This window comes from Bufo gargarizans, chromosome 3, assembly GCF_014858855.1.
Source record: "Bufo gargarizans isolate SCDJY-AF-19 chromosome 3, ASM1485885v1, whole genome shotgun sequence".
In the NCBI taxonomy this organism is placed as follows: Eukaryota; Metazoa; Chordata; class Amphibia; order Anura; family Bufonidae; genus Bufo; species Bufo gargarizans.
The window spans coordinates 370035693-370057099 of record NC_058082.1 but is presented as its reverse complement, the minus strand read 5'-3'; the positions used below and the strand labels follow the sequence as shown (position 1 = coordinate 370057099).

Below are 21407 nucleotides of genomic sequence, written 5' to 3'. Positions count from 1 at the left end.
TCCATGTTGTGTTAATTCCTGTGAAAAACCTAAATGGTTATCAAACTTCCTAAATGCTTTTTTGAATGCTTTCAGGGGTTCAGTTTCCTATGTGGCATTTCTAGAATATAGACCCCTTTAAAGCAAAAAGTTGCTGCTAAACTTATAAGCCTGTCTTAAAAGCAGAGAAATTCAAATGTCATAAACTTTTTTTGTAAATTTTTGATTTCTTGTACTTCTGTATTACAAAAAGACAAGTATATATGTGTATCTCCCCCAGAGGTCTTTTGTGATCTATTGGGAACATAATATAATTTTCACGGGTCGGTGGGGGGCGGGGGCAGTGATAACAGATTTCACTGGATTCAGCAGATTAAAAGTCCAAACAATGCTTTACCTTAGTCTAAACTGACATAGTGGCACAAAGTTCAGCAGTCATTGTGAGTACTGCACAGACATTGCATATAAAATACAAAAGAAAAATACTTTGCCTTGATACTAACTAAACATAGTCACCACCTCACCTAGGTAATTTCACCAAACTCAGGAAGTTCAGGCTCTACACATCCACCAGGGCAAACAGCTTCCAGGCCTAGGGGGAAAGTGTTGTATTGGAGTCAGGAAAGAATGACTGGTACCTCTACCAACTTACCCACCATTCCATAAGAATTCAGGGCGATAAAATGTAAAGAAACGTGCTTCAGCAAACTACACTTTGCTGAAACTATGAAGCTTTCCTGGATTCTTTTACATCACTCATCACTCATTTTGTGTGAGATATACACGCCCTCCAGTACTTTTCCAAACACCATGTTACAAAATACATGTATATAGGTAAATTAAGTACCAAGTAACAAGAAAACAAAATACACCACTCACACCAACCCTAACCGCTTCCACAGCCACACCATCACTTAAGACTATACACATATATTAAAATGAACAAAATAGGGAAACCGTTTACCTTATTTTTTTTAGTAAAATTGCAAATTTCAAAAATAACTGCAGCTTAAAGGCGGTCTATCACCAGATTTCATAAATTCTTAGATGTTAGATCTGATCAGGCTGCTTACTACAAATCCATGACATAATGACTGTATTTTCCATTTAGAAAGTCTGATTAAAGTGAGCATTTTATTAGTGCAGCTTTAGTTAAAAATGCTAATTTTAGTATTTTTTAAGTACACCAGCCTTATAAACTCAAGAGAACTATTGGCAGTTGCAATTGCAGTTTTTTGTATTATTGTTTAAAATGTATGAAAACTGTCTAATGGTGCTTTCGAAAATTGAAAGATATGCTGTATTGGCTATCTTAGGGAATAAAGGCAGCTTTTCCTTCATTTTTTTAGAAAAAACAACAACAAAGAATTATATTGATAGCTCTACAAATAAAAAGTTGGGGCTGTTAAAACACCACATGTGCAAAATTGCGTGCAAAAGTGTATTTTTATTTAAGACCAAACACGCTGTGGACATTACTGGGTTAATTAGTATATTCCTCTTATACAATTTTTGTGTTAATGTACTTGTTTGAAACTGTTAAAAATGTAGATAACTTAATCAAATAGTTAAAAAGAGTGACTGCTGTCTGAAACTACTAAATGGGGAGATATCCATATGAGGCCTTTTATGAATTTGGATTTTTGGGATTGGTGAGTAATAACATGCATTCATTAGGGTAATTGCACAATATGAGTTGGGAGTAAATGTAATTACATTTCACAGATGTTTCAATGATATGAATGTAATATGGATTATTTTCAAATTTTTTCTTAGGTCTGCTTCTTTGTCGGGCTCTACTATAATGTTATCATTGGTTGGAGCATATTCTACTTCTTCCAGTCCTTCCAGTATCCTTTGCCATGGAGTGAATGTCCAAGTGTGAAAAATGGTTCAGTTATCTGTAAGTTGTTATTAACTAGAAGACTGATATTGCATTGTTATTTATGATAATGTTCAGTATGAAACATCTGTTATATTCTTCTATTGTGCAGTGGATGGAGCTTGCAACTGCAGTGTTGCTCCCATTCACTTCAGTAGGAACATCGCTGAAGTAAACAGCTCTGTCCACTGCACAATGGTAGTGAGTCTTTAACAGTTGGACCCCTGCTGATCAAATAGGACCTTCTTCCCAGAATTCCAGAGGAGCATTGCCTGGCCTATAAGGCTCCTGGAACCATTTAAGGTGTTCTCCATAAGGAAATACTATATTCCCCAAATCCTGACCTAGGCCTTTTACCCAGTTAATCCAGTACTCTCTGCTCTACACTGATAAGGGGCAGTTACCCCAAAACTGCTGTCTGCAGATGAGATGTCATCTTAATTTTCATCCAAGTCTTGTCTCAAAGCTTCTTAAAAGGTCAAAAGTTGACTTTTTAGGATAGCTACCTTACATCTGGTAGCATTAGAGGCAGAGCTTGTTAAGAGCTCATTTACATGCCTTCTTCTCAGAATTCAAAAGACTCCTCACGCCATTCAAGGCTCTCTTAATAAGGAGATATTGCATTCCCCAAATATAGTTACTAGGAAAATAACGAGTATTACCAGTCATTTATTGATCTGCTGTAACTCTGCTCTTACTAGGCTTAGGAGTCCAGTGGGATGTTCTAAGCAGTGATTGACAGCTATTTCTGTATGCACAAACAGGGAAGACTGCATGTCACTGAATAGTACCGCCTACAGGACTCCTAAGCCTAGAATGTTCCACTGGATCTTTCCTCATAAAAGTACATATTACTCTGCTCAAGTCCTCATTTTGTATAACATGCGGCCTACTGATTAAACTGCATTTTCAGTGTGACAGGTTCTCTTTAAACAAGCTTACGTTAGGAAGCTTATTAGGTGCAATAAATATTTTAGCTATGCTTAAAAGAACAGCAACATATGAAGATAGCTGACACTAAGGTCTCAAGCACGTGGTCGTATTATGGCTCCATGTATGAGCCATATATTTAGGATTGGATCCCATCCTGTGAGCTTAGAAAATACATTTCTAACCAGGACTCATTGACTAAACCATAATACTGTTGTGTGGCTTCTGAAAAAAGGTGTCTAGAAAATGAGAACTGTTCGTATTACTAATTTTAGTTGTAAATCAATATAATGCTGTAACCAACTATTGTTATGTTTTCCAGTAGTGGAAGCGGAATGTGACAAAAGTTCAGCTACAACGTACTTCTGGTATCGGGAAACTTTGGATATCTCAAACTCTATATCAGAAGGAGGAGGTCTTAACTGGAAGATGACCATATGTCTGTTCAGTGCTTGGTGTATTGTGGGATTGGCTATGATAAAAGGCATACAGTCATCAGGCAAGGTGAGGTAATGCAGGCACAGGAAAAGAGAGACCATGTCTTGCTATTATTTATCTAGTGTATATTAGTCAGTAGATTAGTTATTACATAAAAGGGACCTTTCACCAGGGTTTAGAACCCCACTGTCACCAACCTGATATCCATTATGGTGCCAGGTTTACCATGATATTATTAATTTGGTCAGTTTCTGCATAATAGAGAAAAATAACTTTGACAGATACATTCTTATGCTAGCAAGGAGTCATGTTTTTTTTTGGAGCCCCTCTCCCAAGGAGAGTTGGGCTGGTTGACCCCCCCCCCCCCCTTCTGGCTTACTTGACGTCTCAAAGAACTGGCAGATCAACACTAATCCTGTTGATGAGTCCCCTTAAAGTGGTTGGCCCATGACCAACATTTAAGAGCCATCCCCAAGATAGGTGCTAAAAATCGGTTTGCTGGGGGTCCAACCACTGGGACCCTGAGCAATCAAGAGAACAGTGGCCCCTAAGATCTCTTCTATTCACTGCCAGACAAAGACGAGTAGTGTCCTATAAGTAATGAATGGAGCAGGGAACACACATACACACTACTGCTCCATTGACAAGTCCCAATAAGTCTCCGTACATAGACAATTAGTAAATACATATGGAAAAGGAGGCTAGCTTACTGTTCCAAATATAGATTAAAGAGATCCATCTTCTCCACTAGCATAAATATACCTCAATAAATGTTCTTAGGTCCAGATGCCAAATAGTCAGCTGCTTTTCTTTCTTTCAGTGCAGACGTACAGATCAAACAGTAGTAATCTGCAAATTATTTAAGCCAAGCCAGCCATGTAATCACTGCATAACATTGCAGCTGTGAAATTGTATAAAACTAAGGCACATAGTAGTAAAAACAAGCACACGCACACTTACTCCCCCCCTCCTCCCCACACACTTTTGGGGGGAAAAGTTAATCATGCAAAGCAAAAAAATACGGTAATTGATCTGCCCCTGCTGTGAAGGAAATCATCTCTTTATGCACTGGCTTCCTGGTAAGCCTGTAATAGACTTGTGTTTAAAGGGGTTGTCTTATTTTGGACATTGGTGTCATATTGTTGGATATGCCCTATATCTCTGATAGGTACACCTGTCATTAGAACAGAGTGCAAAGTGCAGGAGGGGGCACCATGCATGAGCGGCTGCCCTCCTGTCATTTATTAGGGACTGCCAAAAATAGCTGAGCACTGGCTATTTCCATAAGCCCTATAGAAGTGTATGGAGTGGTGGCCACTCTTGCGTGGTGCTCTTCTCATTAATTTCAATGATTTTAACTTCCGAAAATAGATGACTACGCCGTTTGCCTATTTTCAGCAGTCCCATGTAAATCAATGGAGAGTGGCCGCACATGCGCAGTGTGTTTTCCTGAACTTTTTGGGGTCTGTTCTAAGACTAGGTGCAGGTCCCAAAGGTGGGACCCACTCCTATCAGACAATGGTGGCATATCCTAGCGATATGCCGCCAATGACCAAGATGGGACAACCCCTTTAAGCCCAGCAGTCTGGAGAGACAGACCTGGAGGAGGCGGCAGAGAGAGAGATCAGCCACCTGAACCCATGTTGAGGCAGTGGTGTGTCTTAGACTTCCCGTAAGCACTGTGGGTTTTAGTCACTTCCATAACGCGCTGAACTAAAAGGCAGCCGAGCAGCAAGATAAAAAGAAAATGAATTGCAGATAAACATCACCTAAGCACCTATCGCTACCACCTTATTATGCTGCCCTCCCTGATTTCAGCGCTTTTGTCACCTACGATACATGCTAATGTGCACTACTTTTTGACAACCACGTGGCCAGCTTTGTCAGTGAGGATGATGTATTAAATTGTTCAAGCTTTCCCTATCCTCCAGCTGCTGAGTGAAAGTTTACTCCCTATTAATGTGCATCTGTCAGTTGGTGGAAGGTACATGTTGGGGGAGCCTGCATGTCATGATTACATCGGACTCCTTTCTCAGAAAGGGGAAGTATAAAGGGGCTGATGGGTTCCCCTTAAATGTGACTCCCCATGCTCTAACAGGTTACTCAACCCATCTGTTCTCTCATCGCAGGTAATGTACTTCAGCTCCCTCTTTCCTTATGTGGTTCTGATATGCTTCCTCGTCCGGGGATTATTGCTCAGAGGATCTGTTGATGGTATCCTTCATATGTTAACTCCAAAGGTAATGTTCTTCATTGTTTCCAGTAACACAACTACCATGATTTAGTTGTTGGACAAGGAGTCTAATTGTTTATTTGCTATCTATTCTAGGTTGAGAAGATGCTGGATCCACAAGTGTGGAGGGAGGCAGCAACTCAAGTTTTTTTTGCTCTAGGTCTTGGGTTTGGTGGTGTCATTGCTTTTTCAAGTTACAATAAGCAAGATAATAACTGCCAGTTTGATGCAGCGCTCGTCTCTTTTATCAACTTCTTCACTTCTGTACTGGCTACTTTGGTTGTATTTGCTGTCCTTGGCTTCAAAGCCAATATGATGAATGAGAAATGTGTAGTACAGTAAGTACTCAGACTATATAACGCACTTTGTGAAAGGTTGTTATGAACATGTAGAACTCCAAACCTCAGGTTCATCTGACAGTAATTTACAAAATTACCTTTTTTATCTGTCTAAGTAAATACATTTTCATGTTATGCATGTTTTTATTCATGGCAGTATAAGGCTTGATAATGTTGGACTTTACACTTTCTTTTACATAAAAATGGTGTGAAAAGAATTGTGTGCCACATCTCAGCATTTACCCTTGTATCACTCAACACAAGTGACCGCTTTATAACAAGACAAGCTAATGGGTAGCTTGGCATTTTTTGCAGTCTCACATCTACATCATTCCTTCTGTTGTATATAAAACTAACATGCGAAACCCATAGTTCCGTCACATGTTTTACGGATACAACACTGGTCTCATCCAGGAACTGTGTCTGGTTCTGCAGCGTAGCCCCAATTAATTTTATAATGTAACTTTAAAATTTCAACCAGATCTTCCCTCAGGATTTTTGGCAGTAAGCAGAAATAAAGGATATTTCAATTAAGTCCAGGACTTGAAACAGCAAACAGACCCACACCATCAGACCATCCTCATTGATTAGCAGCATAATATTTTACTACTTTCTGAAAGTTCTGTTTTCAGCTCATCATTCCACAGAACCTTACAACTAAAGGGTTTCTGACAAATGTCAGACAAGCCTTTTCTGTTCCTCTTGGTTAGCAGCGGTTTTTGCCTTTCAACTCATTCACAAGGATCAAAGATTTTGGCAGGCTGACCACTACTGTGAAGATTCACCACTGTTTTAATTTTAACTATTTGCTAATGGTTTTCACTGTGGTTCATTGGAGTCTCAAGGTGCCCATAGACCTTCAGTAGCTGTCTGCATAATGTTCTTTTGGCCAACTGCTATTGCTCTCAACTAGCATGTACCATATTTTTTGCCTTATAAGATGCACATAGGTTTTAGAGGGGGACAATAAGAAAAAATATATTTTTCATGAGACCTCAGGTCAGACCACCAGTCAGACCCCTAATGTTAATCAGACCTCAGATGACAGCCTCAATCAGACCACCAATGTTAATAAGACCTCAGATTAGACTCCCAATCAGACCTCAGCTCAGACCCCAATGTGAATGACCCCCAATCAGACATCAGATAAAAGCCCAATGCCTCTCATGAGCCCACATTCCTCTCATCAGCCCCCATATCAGCCAACATTGCCATATTTCAGCCCCCATTACCATATTTCAACCCCCATTGCCATATTTCAGCCTCCATTTCCATATTTCAGCCCTTATATCAGCACCCATGGCCATATATAAGGCCCCATATCAGCCTCCATTGCCATGTTTGCCATATTTCAGCCATTATATCAACCCCCATGGCCATATTTAAGCCCCTATATCAGCCTCCATTGCCATGTTTGCCATATTTCAGCCATTATATCAGCCCTCATATCAGCCTCCATTGCCATGTTTGCCATATTTCAGCCCCCATGCCTCTCTTCAGTTGCAGAACACAAAACAAAAAAAAACACTTACCTCTCCTGCTCCTGGACGCCGCCGCTCCTACCCACCCGCAATCTTCTTTCTCCTGCTGCCGGATGTGCTGTGAACTGGTGCGCACAGTGTGAGGTCACAGAGTGCCCTCGCGCTGTGCGCAGCCTTCACAGCCGAGGACCAGGAAGAGGTGAGTACTGAGCCTTCACTGCTTCCTGGTCCTCTGGTACTATTGAGTGCTTCCATAATGGAAGCACTCATTAGTATTCACATCATAAGACGCAGGGAGATTCCCCCCCCCCCCCCCCCACACTTTTGGGGTGGGATGCGTCTTATGGTGCGAAAAATACGGGTATGTGTTTTCATTGGCAAGAAAGGCTTTCCCGACACTCCCTCCCTGAACATTATCTGTCAGGAGGCCCCCCATAAACATTAGAGAGTTCAATGGCCCAGCCGAAACTGACAAGTTCATCTGACAATTGTCTAATGTGTATGGGGGCCTTGAGAGCTGTTGAAATAACTTTGTAAAGTGGAAGAAATTATAAAGGGAAATATATTCGCAAGATAAATATATACACACTGGAGAATTATAGTTCCAACACAAACATGAATAAAAGGTGCAAGCTGTATGAAGATGTTGCCCTAGATGGATTTGTACCCATAGCCATAGTGATGCAGGACAACAGTGCTAAGCACTGGGCCTTAGTGATACATGAGCGATTTATGACATATTTTATGCCCAAACACTATTTGGGGCTGCTAATGTTTTTTCAGTCCCCATATTTTTCTTGACCCCATAGACATTACTTGTGTTTCATGAGTGAAAAAAGAACACATTTATGGCCCAGTTTGATCTGTGCAGCCAGGAATTTTCCTTTTACCACGTCCATTGCAGCAGTTCTGGCTTAGGAATGTAAAAGGAGCAAGCTAGTGAAATATTCATCGTGTATCACCTGATTGAGGAGATAATGGAATGAAGAGAAAGGCATACCACAAGCCTGCTCCTTATGTCAGGCTGCCATCATGTGCCACCTCATGGCACCATATTTAAAAACTTCCATGGTAGTTGAAAAAACTGACACTAACTGAAACTGTTTGCCTTGTTTTGGTTGAGCAAAGGTCCCAGATAGTTCACTAGTTTTTCACAATTGGAAAAACAGGACTGCATATTAACAGATGTTTTTCATTTTGAAGTAAATAAAGCTTAAAGGGTTGTCCCAAGATATAAATGTATCTTGTATCCACAGTATAGGGGATAAGTATTTACTGGTTGGGTTCAGCCACATGAATGGACATACAAGGATGTCTTGAGTCCACCAGAATGGGAGCCACTTCTATGGAGTTGCTCACCATTCCGGCTCATAGAGGAGGATCCCCGGTAAGGGACTTTGCTCTTTGATGTCCTTATACCCTAATAGGTCATATGCATAGGGGTTGCCTTCTTGAGACAACCCCTTTAAGCTTAATTTACATAAAACTAGAAACCTTCGATAATGTGTCATTGGTCGGTTTCATGCGATATTTTTTTGCTTCTTAGAAATGCAGAAAAGATTCTTGGCTACTTGAATTCTGGCATTCTGAGCCATTTCCTTATACCACAGCATGTGAACTTTTCTCACTTGACAACTGCAGATTATGCAGACATGTATGAAGTCATTAAAAAGGTAAAAGAAGATGGTTTTCAAGATCTCCATCTGGACGCCTGTTTACTAGAGGATGAACTAGATCAGGTATTTATATATTACATGTGACTCAATGATGTTTTATGGAATGGTGAGACGACATGGCATTTTTTTCATATGTTTGGACCATACAGTCAAAATTTTTATGTGGAATTGAGAATGTCAAGTTAGAGTTTGCTGCATCTGTAGAGGAGGCGACCACACTGTGGTCTTCACTCCATGACAATTATACAACCTAAAAGGGCATATGGGACATTAAGATAGAAATGTGTTTTGTCAAATTAGTAAAGAATGTGCACCCTGAGCAACCTAAATTGTGATTTTATGCGTTTGCAGGCAGTACAAGGAACCGGATTGGCTTTCATTGCATTCACAGAGGCAATGACTCACTTTCCAGCTTCTCCTTTTTGGTCCGTCATGTTTTTCTTAATGCTAATTAACCTTGGTCTAGGAAGTATGATTGGCACTATGTCTGGTATTACTACTCCTCTTATTGACACTTTTAAAGTCCGAAAAGAAGTTTTGACAGGTAAGTGATATTGAGTCAGCTCATTTTCTCTATCTGTGCATAGAAAAGACTTACTGAAAAACAAGTGTGTATAAAATATCTAAAGGAACTGATAGAGAATTAACTAACTCATTAAAGATGTAAGAGTGTCCTTTAAACGGTTTCTGTCACCAGAATGACCCCTATTAAGCTAGCTGACATTAGCGATGTGCTAATGTCAGCTGAACCTAACTAGTCTATTCCTACTTTTATCTATGCCTCCCCTCCCCCCCTTACTCCAGAAATATAACTTTTATAATATGCTAATTAGTCTCTAAGAGCAGGCAGGGCATTGCCCCTGCTCCTAGAGGCTCTGTTCTCCCACTTCTGGCCACACCTTGCTACACTATATTGACAGTGCCAGGCAGCGTTGGTCTCCTACTGCTACTACTCCTCACTGTGCCTGCGCTGAATACTGAACAGTGTAAGTTTTCCCCAGCGCACAGGGCCGGCAGTTGGAGGTCAACGCTGCCTGGCCCTGTCAATCTGGTGTAGCAGGGTGTGGCCAGAGGTGGGAGAAAGGAGCCTCTAGGAGCAGGGGCAACGTAATTAGCATATAATACAAGTTTCTCGCTCGTATTATTGGCAGACACAGGACCGTTGGTATAGCTTGCTGCTGCCACTAGGAGGAGACACTAGGCTAAAAAGTGTTAGCTCCTCCTCCACCGGCTCTACCCCCTCCAGCCAGGAGAGAGCATATCAGTTTTTAGCTTAGTGTCGTAGGAGGCAGACCTCCCAGCCTGCCAGCCTAAGGGTCATCTAGATCCGGCAAGACCCCACGCCATACCAGTCTCCTGCCACTTCGGGGGCCAGCTGCTGAAGAGGTGACCCTGCTGGAACTCGGAGGAGGGGTGAAGAGAAGAGGATAAAGATGGGGTGAGTACTCGGGATTAGGTGAGTATTATCTGCATCCTCCATCCCCCCTCTCCCCCATCCATTTCCTTTCCTTTGGCCGAGATTTCAGACCCTCTTTTGGTGTTCAATGGGGGACATGGGTAATACTGATCCCCTGGTAGGGCACCCTCCTGGCTTTCTGGGGCCCGCCTTACCGTTCCGGCCGGCGCCCCAAACTTTAACCCTCGGTCTTGTTTCGAGCTCTGAAAGTGACTACCGGCCGGCCTCCGCTTGGGTGGCTAAGGCGGTTTCAGAGTGGGCACTCCGTCTAACAGGACATGGCGGCGGATGTTCCACTCCCTGAACTCCAGTCCTTGGCTCTACAGATCTCACAAGCAGGGAAGTACCTCTGCGAAGCATCCTTAGACACAGGGTCTCTGGTTGCCCGCTCATCGGCTCTGGCGAATACCTTGAGACGCAAGCTCTGGCTGTAAGTTTTGGCAGCGGACTCCTCATCAAAGCGGTCCCTTACAAGCCTTCCGTTTGCTGGCTCCTAGTTGTTTGAGGCCCGGTTGGATAAAATCATCTCCGAGGCCATGGGTGGTAAAAGTACCCACCTCCCACAGGGCAAATTCAGACACGTTTTTCCCGTTAGGCAGACTAATGCCTGGACTCAGTCCTTTTGTCGCTTCACTAACACGCGCCAGGCGGCAGCTGCAGCTCCTCCCAGATCCTCCACGCAGGACCAGTGCAAAAAGCCATTCTTCAGGCCTCGACCATCCAGGCGCCCATGAACGCAGCCCGCCAGTCCTTCGTCCGGCAAGCAGCCCTCCGCATGAAGAGGCGCCCCCCACCCAGGAGTCGCCTACTCCTTTTTCAGGAAGTGTGGCGGGCCCACATCTCCGACGTATGGGTGCTGGAGATCGTAACCTTGGGTTACAAAATCGAGTTCACATCCCCTCCTCCACATGGTTTCTTCCCAGGGATCCAGTTTGGGTGGCAGCCTTTTTCGAGGCGATTAAATCTCTCCTCACGCGAGGTGTGATTGCCCTGGTTCTTTTCCCGGAACAATTCACAGGTTTCTATTCCAACATGTTTGTCATCCCCAAAAAAGAGTGGTTAGTTCACCCGGTTCTGGACCTCAAGTTTCTGAACGAGTTTCTCCGGGTGCAACACTTCAAAATGGAGTCCCTTCGCTCCGTGATTGCTTCTCTGGAACGGGGCGAATTCCTCTCTTCCATAGACATTCGGGACGCGTACTTGCACGTCCCAATTGCCCTGGCACATTTCCGGTACCTCTGCTTTGCAGTGGGCCCCCACCACTATCAGTTTGTCGCCCTTCCCTTTGGCCTGGCGACGGCGCTGCGAGTCTTTACAAAGGTTCTCGATCCTCTCCTGGCACTTCTTCGGACCATGGGGAATCGCCCTGATACAGTATCTGGATGACATCCTGGTCAAAGCGGCGTCCTTTGGGCTAAACGAGGACAACCTGCGTATCACCCTGGATACCATGGTGTGGTTTGGGTGGTTGGTGAACTTCCAAAAGTCTTCATTTAGTCCTGCCAGACGGATCACCTTTTTAGGTATGGTCCTCGACACGGCAGTGGTGCGCCTGCCTCGGGACAAGAAGCTGGCTCTTCATTGGTCTATCCGTCTTCTACTTCAGCGCAAGACCCCGTCAATCCGGTTCTGCATGAAGGTCCTGGGGGCAATGGTTGCTTTTTTCAAAGCGGTTCTGTTTGCCCAATTTCACACTCGGTCACTTCAGCGGGCAATCTTGTCCCTTTGGGACAAGTCGCCGGAGTCCCTGGACCGTCGCATAGTTTTACCCCCAAAGGTGCAGTCGGCACACAGGTGGTGGCTTTCAACCCCAACCCTGGAGTCAGGAAAATCCTTTCTTCCGATCTCATGGACGGTTATCACATCCGATGCCAGCCTCCAAGGCTGGGGCGGAGTCTTCCCACCCAGGACGGTCCAAGGGATGTGGTCTCGGTCGGAGTCCAAACTTCCCATCAACATATTGGACCTCCGGGACATTCATCTGTCCCTTCTCCATTGGACCCCTCTACTCCTGGGCCGGCTGATCAGGGTACAGTTCGACAATGCCACGGCAGTGGCCTATATCAATCATCAAGGAGGAACTCACAGTCAAGCAGTTATGGCGGAGTCAGCTCTGTCGGCAGTCTACATTCGGGGAGTGGAAAACTGGACAGCGGATTTAGTCAGCCGGACGACTGTGGACTCGGGGGAATGGTCTCTACACCCAGAGGTGTTTCAAGAGATCTGCCTCAGGTGGGGTCAACCAGAGGTGGACTTGATGGCTTCCGGACTCAACCACAAGCTCCCCGTCTTCTTCTCTCGAACAAGAGATCCAAGGGCACACGCGGTAGACGCACTTGTGGCACCATGGGACGGGTTCTCTCTGGTGTACGTGTTTCCGCCTCTCCCCCTCCTGCCTCGAGTCTTATCAAGATGGAGGGCATCCAGATGGTCCTCATCGCTCTGGACTGCCCCACGTCATGCGTAGTACACAGACGTCGTTTGTCTCATGGGAGACACTTCGTGGCGTCTTTGGCTCAGACCCGATCTTCTCTCTCAGGGTCCTGTCTTCCACCAGCATTTAGAGTCGCTACATTTGATGGTGTGGCTGTTGAAGCCAGCATTCTGAAGCAACATGTTTTCTCTGACAGAGTAATCCGCACCATGATTAAGGCCAGGAAGCTGATGTCGTCCAGGATCTACTACCGGACCTGGAAGTCCTTTTTGAGCTTCTTGTCTTTCTCTCCTTTCTGCAATCGCGGCTGGATTTGGGCCTTGCCCTCAGTTGCCTGAAGGGTCAGGTTTCAGCTCTAAAGGCTCCGGTTAAGACATTCCTACAGGGGGTGACCCACACCATCCCTCCTTGCCCACATGGGACTTGAACTTGGTGCTTGGCTGCCTCCAGTCGGCTCCGTTTGAGCCTTTGGACACAGTGCCACTCTGTATTCTCTCCTGGAAGGTGGCTTTCCTGGTGGCCATCACTTCCATCAGGCGTGTTTCAGAGTTGGCAGCACTGTCCTCTAAAGAACCCTTACTTATTCTGCATCAAGACAAGGCAGTGCTCCGTCACATGCCCTCTTTTCAACCGAAGGTAGTCTTTGCCTTCCACGACAACGAATTAATCGTTCTTCCGTCATTCGGTCCATCTGCTTCGCATCCGAGGGAGCGCCTCTCCACGTGGTTAGAGCCCTAAGGATTTACTTATCTGTCTCGAGGACTTTCCGCCGGACGGACTCTCTGTTCGTTAATCCGGAATGTCCTCGTCAAAGTCTGGCGGCCTCCAAGGTTACGATTGACAGGTGGATCCAGTTGCCAATTGCTGAGGCTTACCGCGCCCGGGGCAAGGCTCACCTGTAAAATCTCTTTCTCGCTGAGTTCATTGGGGGACACAGCACCCACCCACATGTTATAGCTGCCAGTGATAGCGGTTGGTTTGCCGGGGGGGGGGGGGGGGTGTTTCCTAAGTTTGGTTCGGCCCATCCGGCATTAATTGTTTCTAGTGTTTTTTCGTTATGTTTTGTTCTCCTCTCCTACTACTTGGGCACAAACTGATATGCTCTCTCCTGGCTGGAGAGGGTATAGCCGGTAGAGGAGGTAACACTTTTTAGCCTAATGTCAGCTCCTAGTGGCAGCAGCAAGCTATACCATGATCCTGTGTCCCCCAATGAACTCAACGAGAAAGAGATTTTACAGGTGAGTTCACAAAAATCTTGTTATTTCTTGAGTAACGGGCGCATAGTTAAAAGTAGGAATAGGCTAGTTAGGTTCAGCTGACATTAGCACATCGCTAATGTCAGCTAGTTTAATAGGGTTAATTCTGGTCATAGAAACCCTTTAAAGCAGGCATGCTCAACCTGCGGCCCTCCAGCTGTTGCAAAACTACAACTCCCATCATTCCCGGACAGCCTACAGCCAACAGCCTACAGAAGGGCAAGGTGGGAGTTGTAGTTTTTCAACAGCTGGAGGGCCGCAGGTTGAGCATCCCTGCTTTAAAAGGAACCTGTCATTCTGAACATGGTGTTTGAGCTACAGGCAGCATGTTATAGAGCAGGAGGAGCTGGGTAGATTGATACATAGTTTTGTGGGAACAGATTCAGTAAAATCTGTAATTTATAGATTTATATTTCTGCTCATTCTGGGCTTTGAAGTCAACGAGGTGGTCCTATCAGTGATTGACAGCCTTTCCTCTCTTACTGTACATACAGAGACTGCCTCCTTGACATAAGGGCACTGCAATATTCTCATATTTTGTGATGCAGTTTTCAGAGCCAAAATCAATCATTTATGGAGAGAAAGTTTTAAAGACAGATACTACAAATACTGCGTCTCTAATCCTAGTTTGGCTTCAAAAACTGTACAAAAAAACCTGAAGGAGTGGCTGTACCTTAATGGTTTATCTTGAAGCTACAGCTTGCGAAGTAATGCATAGCATTGGCTGAAGAGTGTGGTTGTAGTATGGATTCAAAGACAGAAAGATCTCTCACAATCCACCATTCTCAGTGGATCATCTTTTATTGTTAAATCGTGCTGTATGCATAGCAGATAACCTAGTCCATTTCTGATAAAATAACAACATCCTCTAAATTTACCCCAGGAAAGTGGACAAATTACATTTATTTCCAGAGTGAACTGCTGTGGTAGAATGTTCAGTATTTTATGGTTCCAACCAGCAGAAGTTGCCTACATGTTTTTAAGTGAATGGTCTCATACACAAATGGCAATGACCAGGACATAGCAAGCAGTTACATAGTTGATCTATCAAGTCTGACCTATAATCCTACTTTGTTGATCCAGAAGAAGGCAAAAACACCCATAAGTAGTTGCCAATTACCCATATTAAAGAAAATTCTTCCCAGCTCTAAATATGGGAATCCAAATAATTCCCTGGATCAATGTCCCATCACAGAGGTGTAGTACAAATAAATTGTCGATATTACTGTATTTCTTTTAAGAAAGTCAGCCAGGCTCTTCTTGGATGCCATTTAATGTGACATTGAAACACAGATGACCAATAATAAAATGGTGTTAACGAATAATTTAAAATATGTAATATTCCTCAGAACATGAACAGGAGGAATATATTATTAAGAAATGTACTTTAAATAAAAGAGTGGCAGCAACCTATACAGGGTATGTGTCCACTGTATCTAGAACCCCTATGTGTGATATCCTTCCTGGAATTTGTACATTATGACTGGTTCCTTATGGTGAACAAAATGCAGGGTTCCCTGAACAGTCCAGATTTTTATCCAGCTAGAAAGCTGTATTTCTAAAAGCTGTGTGATGTTATTTTTTTTATTTATTTTTTATTACCTTTGCACTGTCGCCGATCCCTTCAGGTACCCAGCCTTGGAGGACCTTTTTAACATTGACTTAAAATGCAGTACTAGATGTCTTACATTTTTGAGGTCCTTCAGGTATATAAATGTATAATTTAGTTAATCTTGTATAGAAATAATAAATATGTATAGAAATTGTATTAAAATAGGCATATCTGCTTGTTTGCTATCATTGTAAGTGCTAATGTTTTTCTCATAGGGCAGTTATTGTTAATTTTACAATATATTATTATATCAATCTATTATTTTCTCGATTTTTTATTCCTTTCCTGTGTGGTAGAATTACAGCTAAGCAGACTCGTATTAACACTGAAACACTAAACAACCAGTAGAGATGAACTAATGGGAGGTGATGACCACCTACTGTACCTTATTTCAAACAGACGTGTGTACCAAGTTTCCCTCTTTGAACAATGCCTGTGTGACTGCCATATTAGCATGTTCACCAACCAGACCATAAAATATATTTCTGTATACGAGGAGGGACAGAATCATTGACTGCCAATACAGAGTTCCTTGATGCACATTTTTAATAATAGATATTACAGTCATATGATCCCGAATTTCAGTTCATCTGCTGGTGTATTTAGTCATGGCATAGCTTCTCCGCTATCTAGAGGACTATGTATATGCTTCAGTCTGTGGAGTGCAGACCTTTGGCTTAGCATGTTTACGAATGTCAGACTCAATTGATTTACTTTTACAGAAAAACCATGTGGATCCAGAATGAGGAAGTTCTGCTGACAGCTGAACTGTCCCGATCCACTGTGGGTTGCATGTGTGACTTGCATGTTGATACTGTTACATTCATGTTCCATGCACATCATTTCACTGTATATTTTTTCTTTCTGCTAATAATTGTAGTCAGCTGTTGCATCCTTGCCTTCCTGCTGGGCTTGATCTTTGTTCAGCGTTCTGGAAATTATTTCGTCAACATGTTTGATGATTACTCTGCCACACTACCACTCACCATTGTGGTTATCCTGGAAAACATTGCAGTAGCTTGGGTGTATGGCACAAAGAAGTAAGAATCCTCCCACTCCCTGTCTGTCAAACACCTCTAACCCAAACCTTCTCTCTTCAAGTAGGTTCTTTATGACCTGTCTTCCTTTTGCAGGACCTATTGTATGTATACAAAAAGCAACGAATGCAAAAATGCTTTGTTCTTAGCACTGTCAATACTGTTTATATAATCTGGCCTCACTATAAAATGTGAAAACCGTAACAGTGCTCAATTCTGCTTCATGAATACATTTTTAGACTAAAGGACTTGTGTCAATACTATCTTACGTGGAAAGCAATTAGTGAAAAAAGAGAACTGTCTTGAAGACCAATTCAACAATGTGTTATACCCCTGTCTGTCTCCAAATACCTGTTAATCTTGTGCTAAAAATGTATTCTTATTTCAGTTTTACAACCTGTAGTTGGCTGTATGGATTGCACACACTGGGGTGTATTTTTGAAAACTAGTGGAAAGGAAAATAGGTGCATTGCCTGTGGCAATCTAGAATCTGGATCGCATTCTAGTTCATTAAGAGCATGGGTGCACAGTGTTATTTGGTCCAAGGACCACATTGACCGGTTGTAGCATTTTTAAGAACTGCAATTAAATTTTAAAGGGGTTATCCAAGAGTTAGAAAGACCTCCCAGAGTGGCCGACCTGTGATGGAGATCATACTTACCTGATTCCTGCCACTGGGTTCGGTATCTGAAAGTCCCAGACCAGCTCTTCCTCTCCCTTCAACGCTAAAATCAACATCCGTTGATGGGGGGGATATGTGACAGCTGTATCCAGTCACAGGTCACAGCTGCGGCCTTTGATTGTCTGCAGCAATCAAATGTCCCTTTGTTGATGGATGTTGATTTCAGCGCGCCAGGGAGAGGAACAGTCTCTCGGAGCGTCAGACACCAAACCCAGCCCCAGGGACCTTATAAGTATAATCTCCACCGCGGGTTGGGCCACTCTGGGAGGTCTGTCTTATTCTTGGATAACCCATATAAATGAGTATATCATTCTGTGATACTTTTATGGTCAGGGACATATTGATTACAGTTGCAGGGTACAGTATGTGACTGGGCCTGCTTAATTTATCATGAGGCATAAATCTTGTCATAAATTAGGTGTATCCTCTGGCAGTCTGAGCACTTAGCCTGAGATCTACTCCACCTCCTAGCTAGAGTAGTTTTTAGTCACCATTTACAGCAGTAAACTGCCCGCCACCACTTTACTTTTTCCAAAAGTGGTAAGGGTCGGCGTACAAACATCACATGAACCTGAATTTAGGAGCAATGAGGTTCAAAAAGTTGCAGACCCACGGGTCTGTGAGTTTTTTTATGCTAGTTTCTGGAATAGGGGTCATATTAAATAATAGGAGGTTGCTCAGTAGAGCATCATGGGCCACATGCTATGAATAAAATAATCAGATTTTCCTTTGCAGTAGTTTTTTAAAGTATACCTTCATATGCTTTGTGTTCTAGTTCTGGAACCACCCACAGTGTGCAAACCACTGACCTCTCATTCTGGTTGTTATTTGCTGTGTTTTGTGTTGTGTGGATTTAGCTGACTTTAGACTGTTACTGTAACTGGTTCTTTATAATCTAAATATGAACATTATCATTTGTGCATATCCATGTTAAAAGGATTGACAAGGATTACAAAAAAGGGTCTTTTTTTTTCAGTAACATTTTTATTTGAATAAGTCCAAGCTGGAAAATATACATCACCCATAGACGAGTGGTGCTGGTTTTGGAAAAAAAAAGCCCATCCTTTTCTCTAATCCTGGACAGTCCCTTGTATTCATTTTGCTTTGTTCAGGAGTGAGACTTACTTTGTTTGGTCACACCATTTCTCTGTGCATTTCCAGATTCATGCAGGAGCTTACAGAGATGCTTGGATTTCGTCCATACGCCTACTACTTTTATACATGGAAGTATGTTTCCCCAATTTTTATGGCAATTCTGCTTTTGGTTAGTGTAATTCAACTAGCATTCAGCCCGCCGGGATACAGTGCTTGGATCAGACAACTGGTAAGTTAAGTATGTCCACCATATAAGTCCAAAAGTAGATAAATACTATGGCTCTCACTACTGTAAAACATCCATATCTTTGCTGGTCCATTAAAATTGGGTAAACAAAGGTACAAGAGATGCGATACAGGTAACGGCCATTTTGCGACAATGCGCCTTTATGGGCCTATGAACTCAGAGGTGTGAGGATTACTAAAATACACCCACATATCTGATGTCAAACATCAATTAACATCATATGTGTAAACATATAATCACAGAAAAACACTTAGCCATAGTGCTCCTAAAGTATTGGAACAAATAATCCAACCAGCTTCTCTTTGAAGTAAAGTTTTGTGATGATCACCCCTTCAACACAAAGTATGAACAACTTCTGTTCCTTTAAAGAGTTTCTACCACCACATTTTGACCTATTTAGCTGTCAGACACTAGTGATCTGCTAGTGTCTGCTGTACTTAACCATGCTATTGTAATCCCTTTCTCTGCAGCGGTTACCCTAAAAAACGAACTTTTATTGCTATGCAAATGAACCTCTAGGTGCTATGGGGGCGTCTTTTCAGCACCTAGAGGCTCCGTCTACTCACCATGTCTGCCGCCCAGCTCGTCCCTCCAGCCCGCCCATCTCTAGAATGACAGCCTCCATTGCGGCCGAATTCTCGTGCCTGCGCCGTGTGCGTCTGTATTCGGCGCAGGCGCAGTGACTGTCGGACTGCTCACTGCGCCCGCATCTCCACTGCGCCTGCGCCGATGACGTCAGAGTGCTCCTAGGAACAGACGACGCCCAGCCTCAAGCAGTGGAGATGCGCAGGTGCAGTGGAGATGCGCAGGCGCAATGAGCGGTCTGACAGTCACTGAGCCTGCGCCGAATACAGATGCACACGGCGCAGGCGCGAGAATTCAGCCGCGATGGAGGCTGTCAATCTAGGGATGGGCGGGCTGGAGGGACGAGCTGGGCGGCAGACATGGTGAGTAGATGGAGCCTCTAGGTGCTGAAAAGACGCCCCCATAGCACCTAGAGGCTCATTTGCATAGCAATAAAAGTTCGTTTTTTAGGGTAACCGCTGCAGAGAAAGGGATTACAATAGCATGGTTAAGTACAGCAGACACTAGCAGATCACTAGTGTCTGACAGCTAATTAGGTCAAAATGTGGTGGTAGAAACCCTTCAAACCACAACACCGCGGGGTCAGCTCCATTTGCCTGTCTTATATGTTCAATCAGGCTGGGTGATCCTTTTCCCATCCTGACTGAATTAAAATGTTCCCATATGCGGTCAAAAAGACATCTAATTGTTTTAACTAGGTAAAAACGTCCACATGGGCAAGTTATCATGTCCATAACAAACTTGGTGCGGCAGTGAATAAACCGTCGCCCCCTATGCTGTATCCCTCCAAGGGTTTCGGTTGGTTCTGTGCAGGTTATAAGAACAAAATGAACAATTCCCATACTTATAATTAACCCTTGGAATCACATATGAGAGCCAGTCTTTATTCTTAGTTTCCATATAGCTACTCCTGACTAGGGTGTCTTTAACTGTGCAAGAAGTCCCAAGATTAAGGAGGATCAATAAAAGAGATGAGGATTATAATAGACAAGCCCTTGTTTTAAAGTTACACTTGGTACAACATGGTTACCCTGATAAATTAAAGGGGTTATCCCATCTTAGACAATGGGGGCATATCGCAAGGATATGCCCCCATTGTCTGATAGGTGCGGGTCCCACCTCTGGAACGGAGCCGGGGAGAGTTGTGGCTGGAGGACCCCGGGTTTACCAGGGTCCGACCACCACCAGGCACAGCTCCCCGCCTCTCCCATTGAAGTGAATGGGAGCGCACTGCACATGCGCGGCCAACGCTCCCATTCATTTCTATGGGGCCATAGAAATGAACGGAGGGCGGCTGCGCGTGCGCAGTGCGCCCTCCTCAACTTTCTCTGCTCCGTTCTCCTTGTATTCTCCTTGCGATATGCCCCCATTGTCTAAGATGGGATAACCCCTTTAATAATGGATGTAATTTGTCCCATACTGAATTGATAACCAAATCAAGCACACAAAAGGTTTGCTTTTTCCTTTAAATATACACTGATGAGCTAAAGGGCAACAATGTTTTGAACTTTTGACTTTGACTACATCTTGGAACATGAGACTCCTATCATGTTATAGACAATCATCTTGGCTATCTCATATATAAATTGGACTTGCAGCTATTTAGCATATGATTAGTTATGCAGATTCTTGTTATGTAAGTACAATGTTACTGTTTTGCTCCTGGTGGTGGAACAGTGTTTCTAATTGTTCCAACCTGTTCTGACATTCCCTAATTGTCAGTGTGTTATTAAGTTGATTCGCAAGTAAAAGGTCACTGGTTCTAATCACAGAGCAGTCATGAAGAAAATTTCCCAAGAAAAAAGAAACTGCATCATCTAGATCAGGGGTGCACAACGTTTTCTGGGTGGGGACCACATAGTCAGACTGAAGGAATAACAAGGGCCGAAAATAAAAGTTAAAGGGGTATTAACAAGTGAAATACTGTATTTATTGCGTATTGTACACACAGTTATATATCATAAATGTCTAGTTATACCTCCAGGACTCCCATCTAATGGGAGAATACATGAAAAATGCATGTGAGCAGCCACAAGACATAGGCAT

At 43.4% G+C, this 21407-nt stretch overlaps 1 protein-coding gene across 1 annotated transcript in view; it reads left to right on the top strand.

Annotated features, from left to right (window-relative positions):
* Positions 1 to 21407, top strand: part of SLC6A17 (solute carrier family 6 member 17) — a 55113-nt gene that overhangs the window by 19791 nt on the left and 13915 nt on the right. Inside the window, exons 3-10 of the mRNA XM_044285674.1 lie at positions 1756 to 1882; positions 3114 to 3295; positions 5359 to 5469; positions 5559 to 5800; positions 8828 to 9020; positions 9309 to 9501; positions 16596 to 16755; positions 18596 to 18758. Coding sequence (XP_044141609.1) covers positions 1756 to 1882; positions 3114 to 3295; positions 5359 to 5469; positions 5559 to 5800; positions 8828 to 9020; positions 9309 to 9501; positions 16596 to 16755; positions 18596 to 18758 — 1371 coding nt within the window. The remainder of the gene's footprint in view (positions 1 to 1755; positions 1883 to 3113; positions 3296 to 5358; positions 5470 to 5558; positions 5801 to 8827; positions 9021 to 9308; positions 9502 to 16595; positions 16756 to 18595; positions 18759 to 21407) is intronic.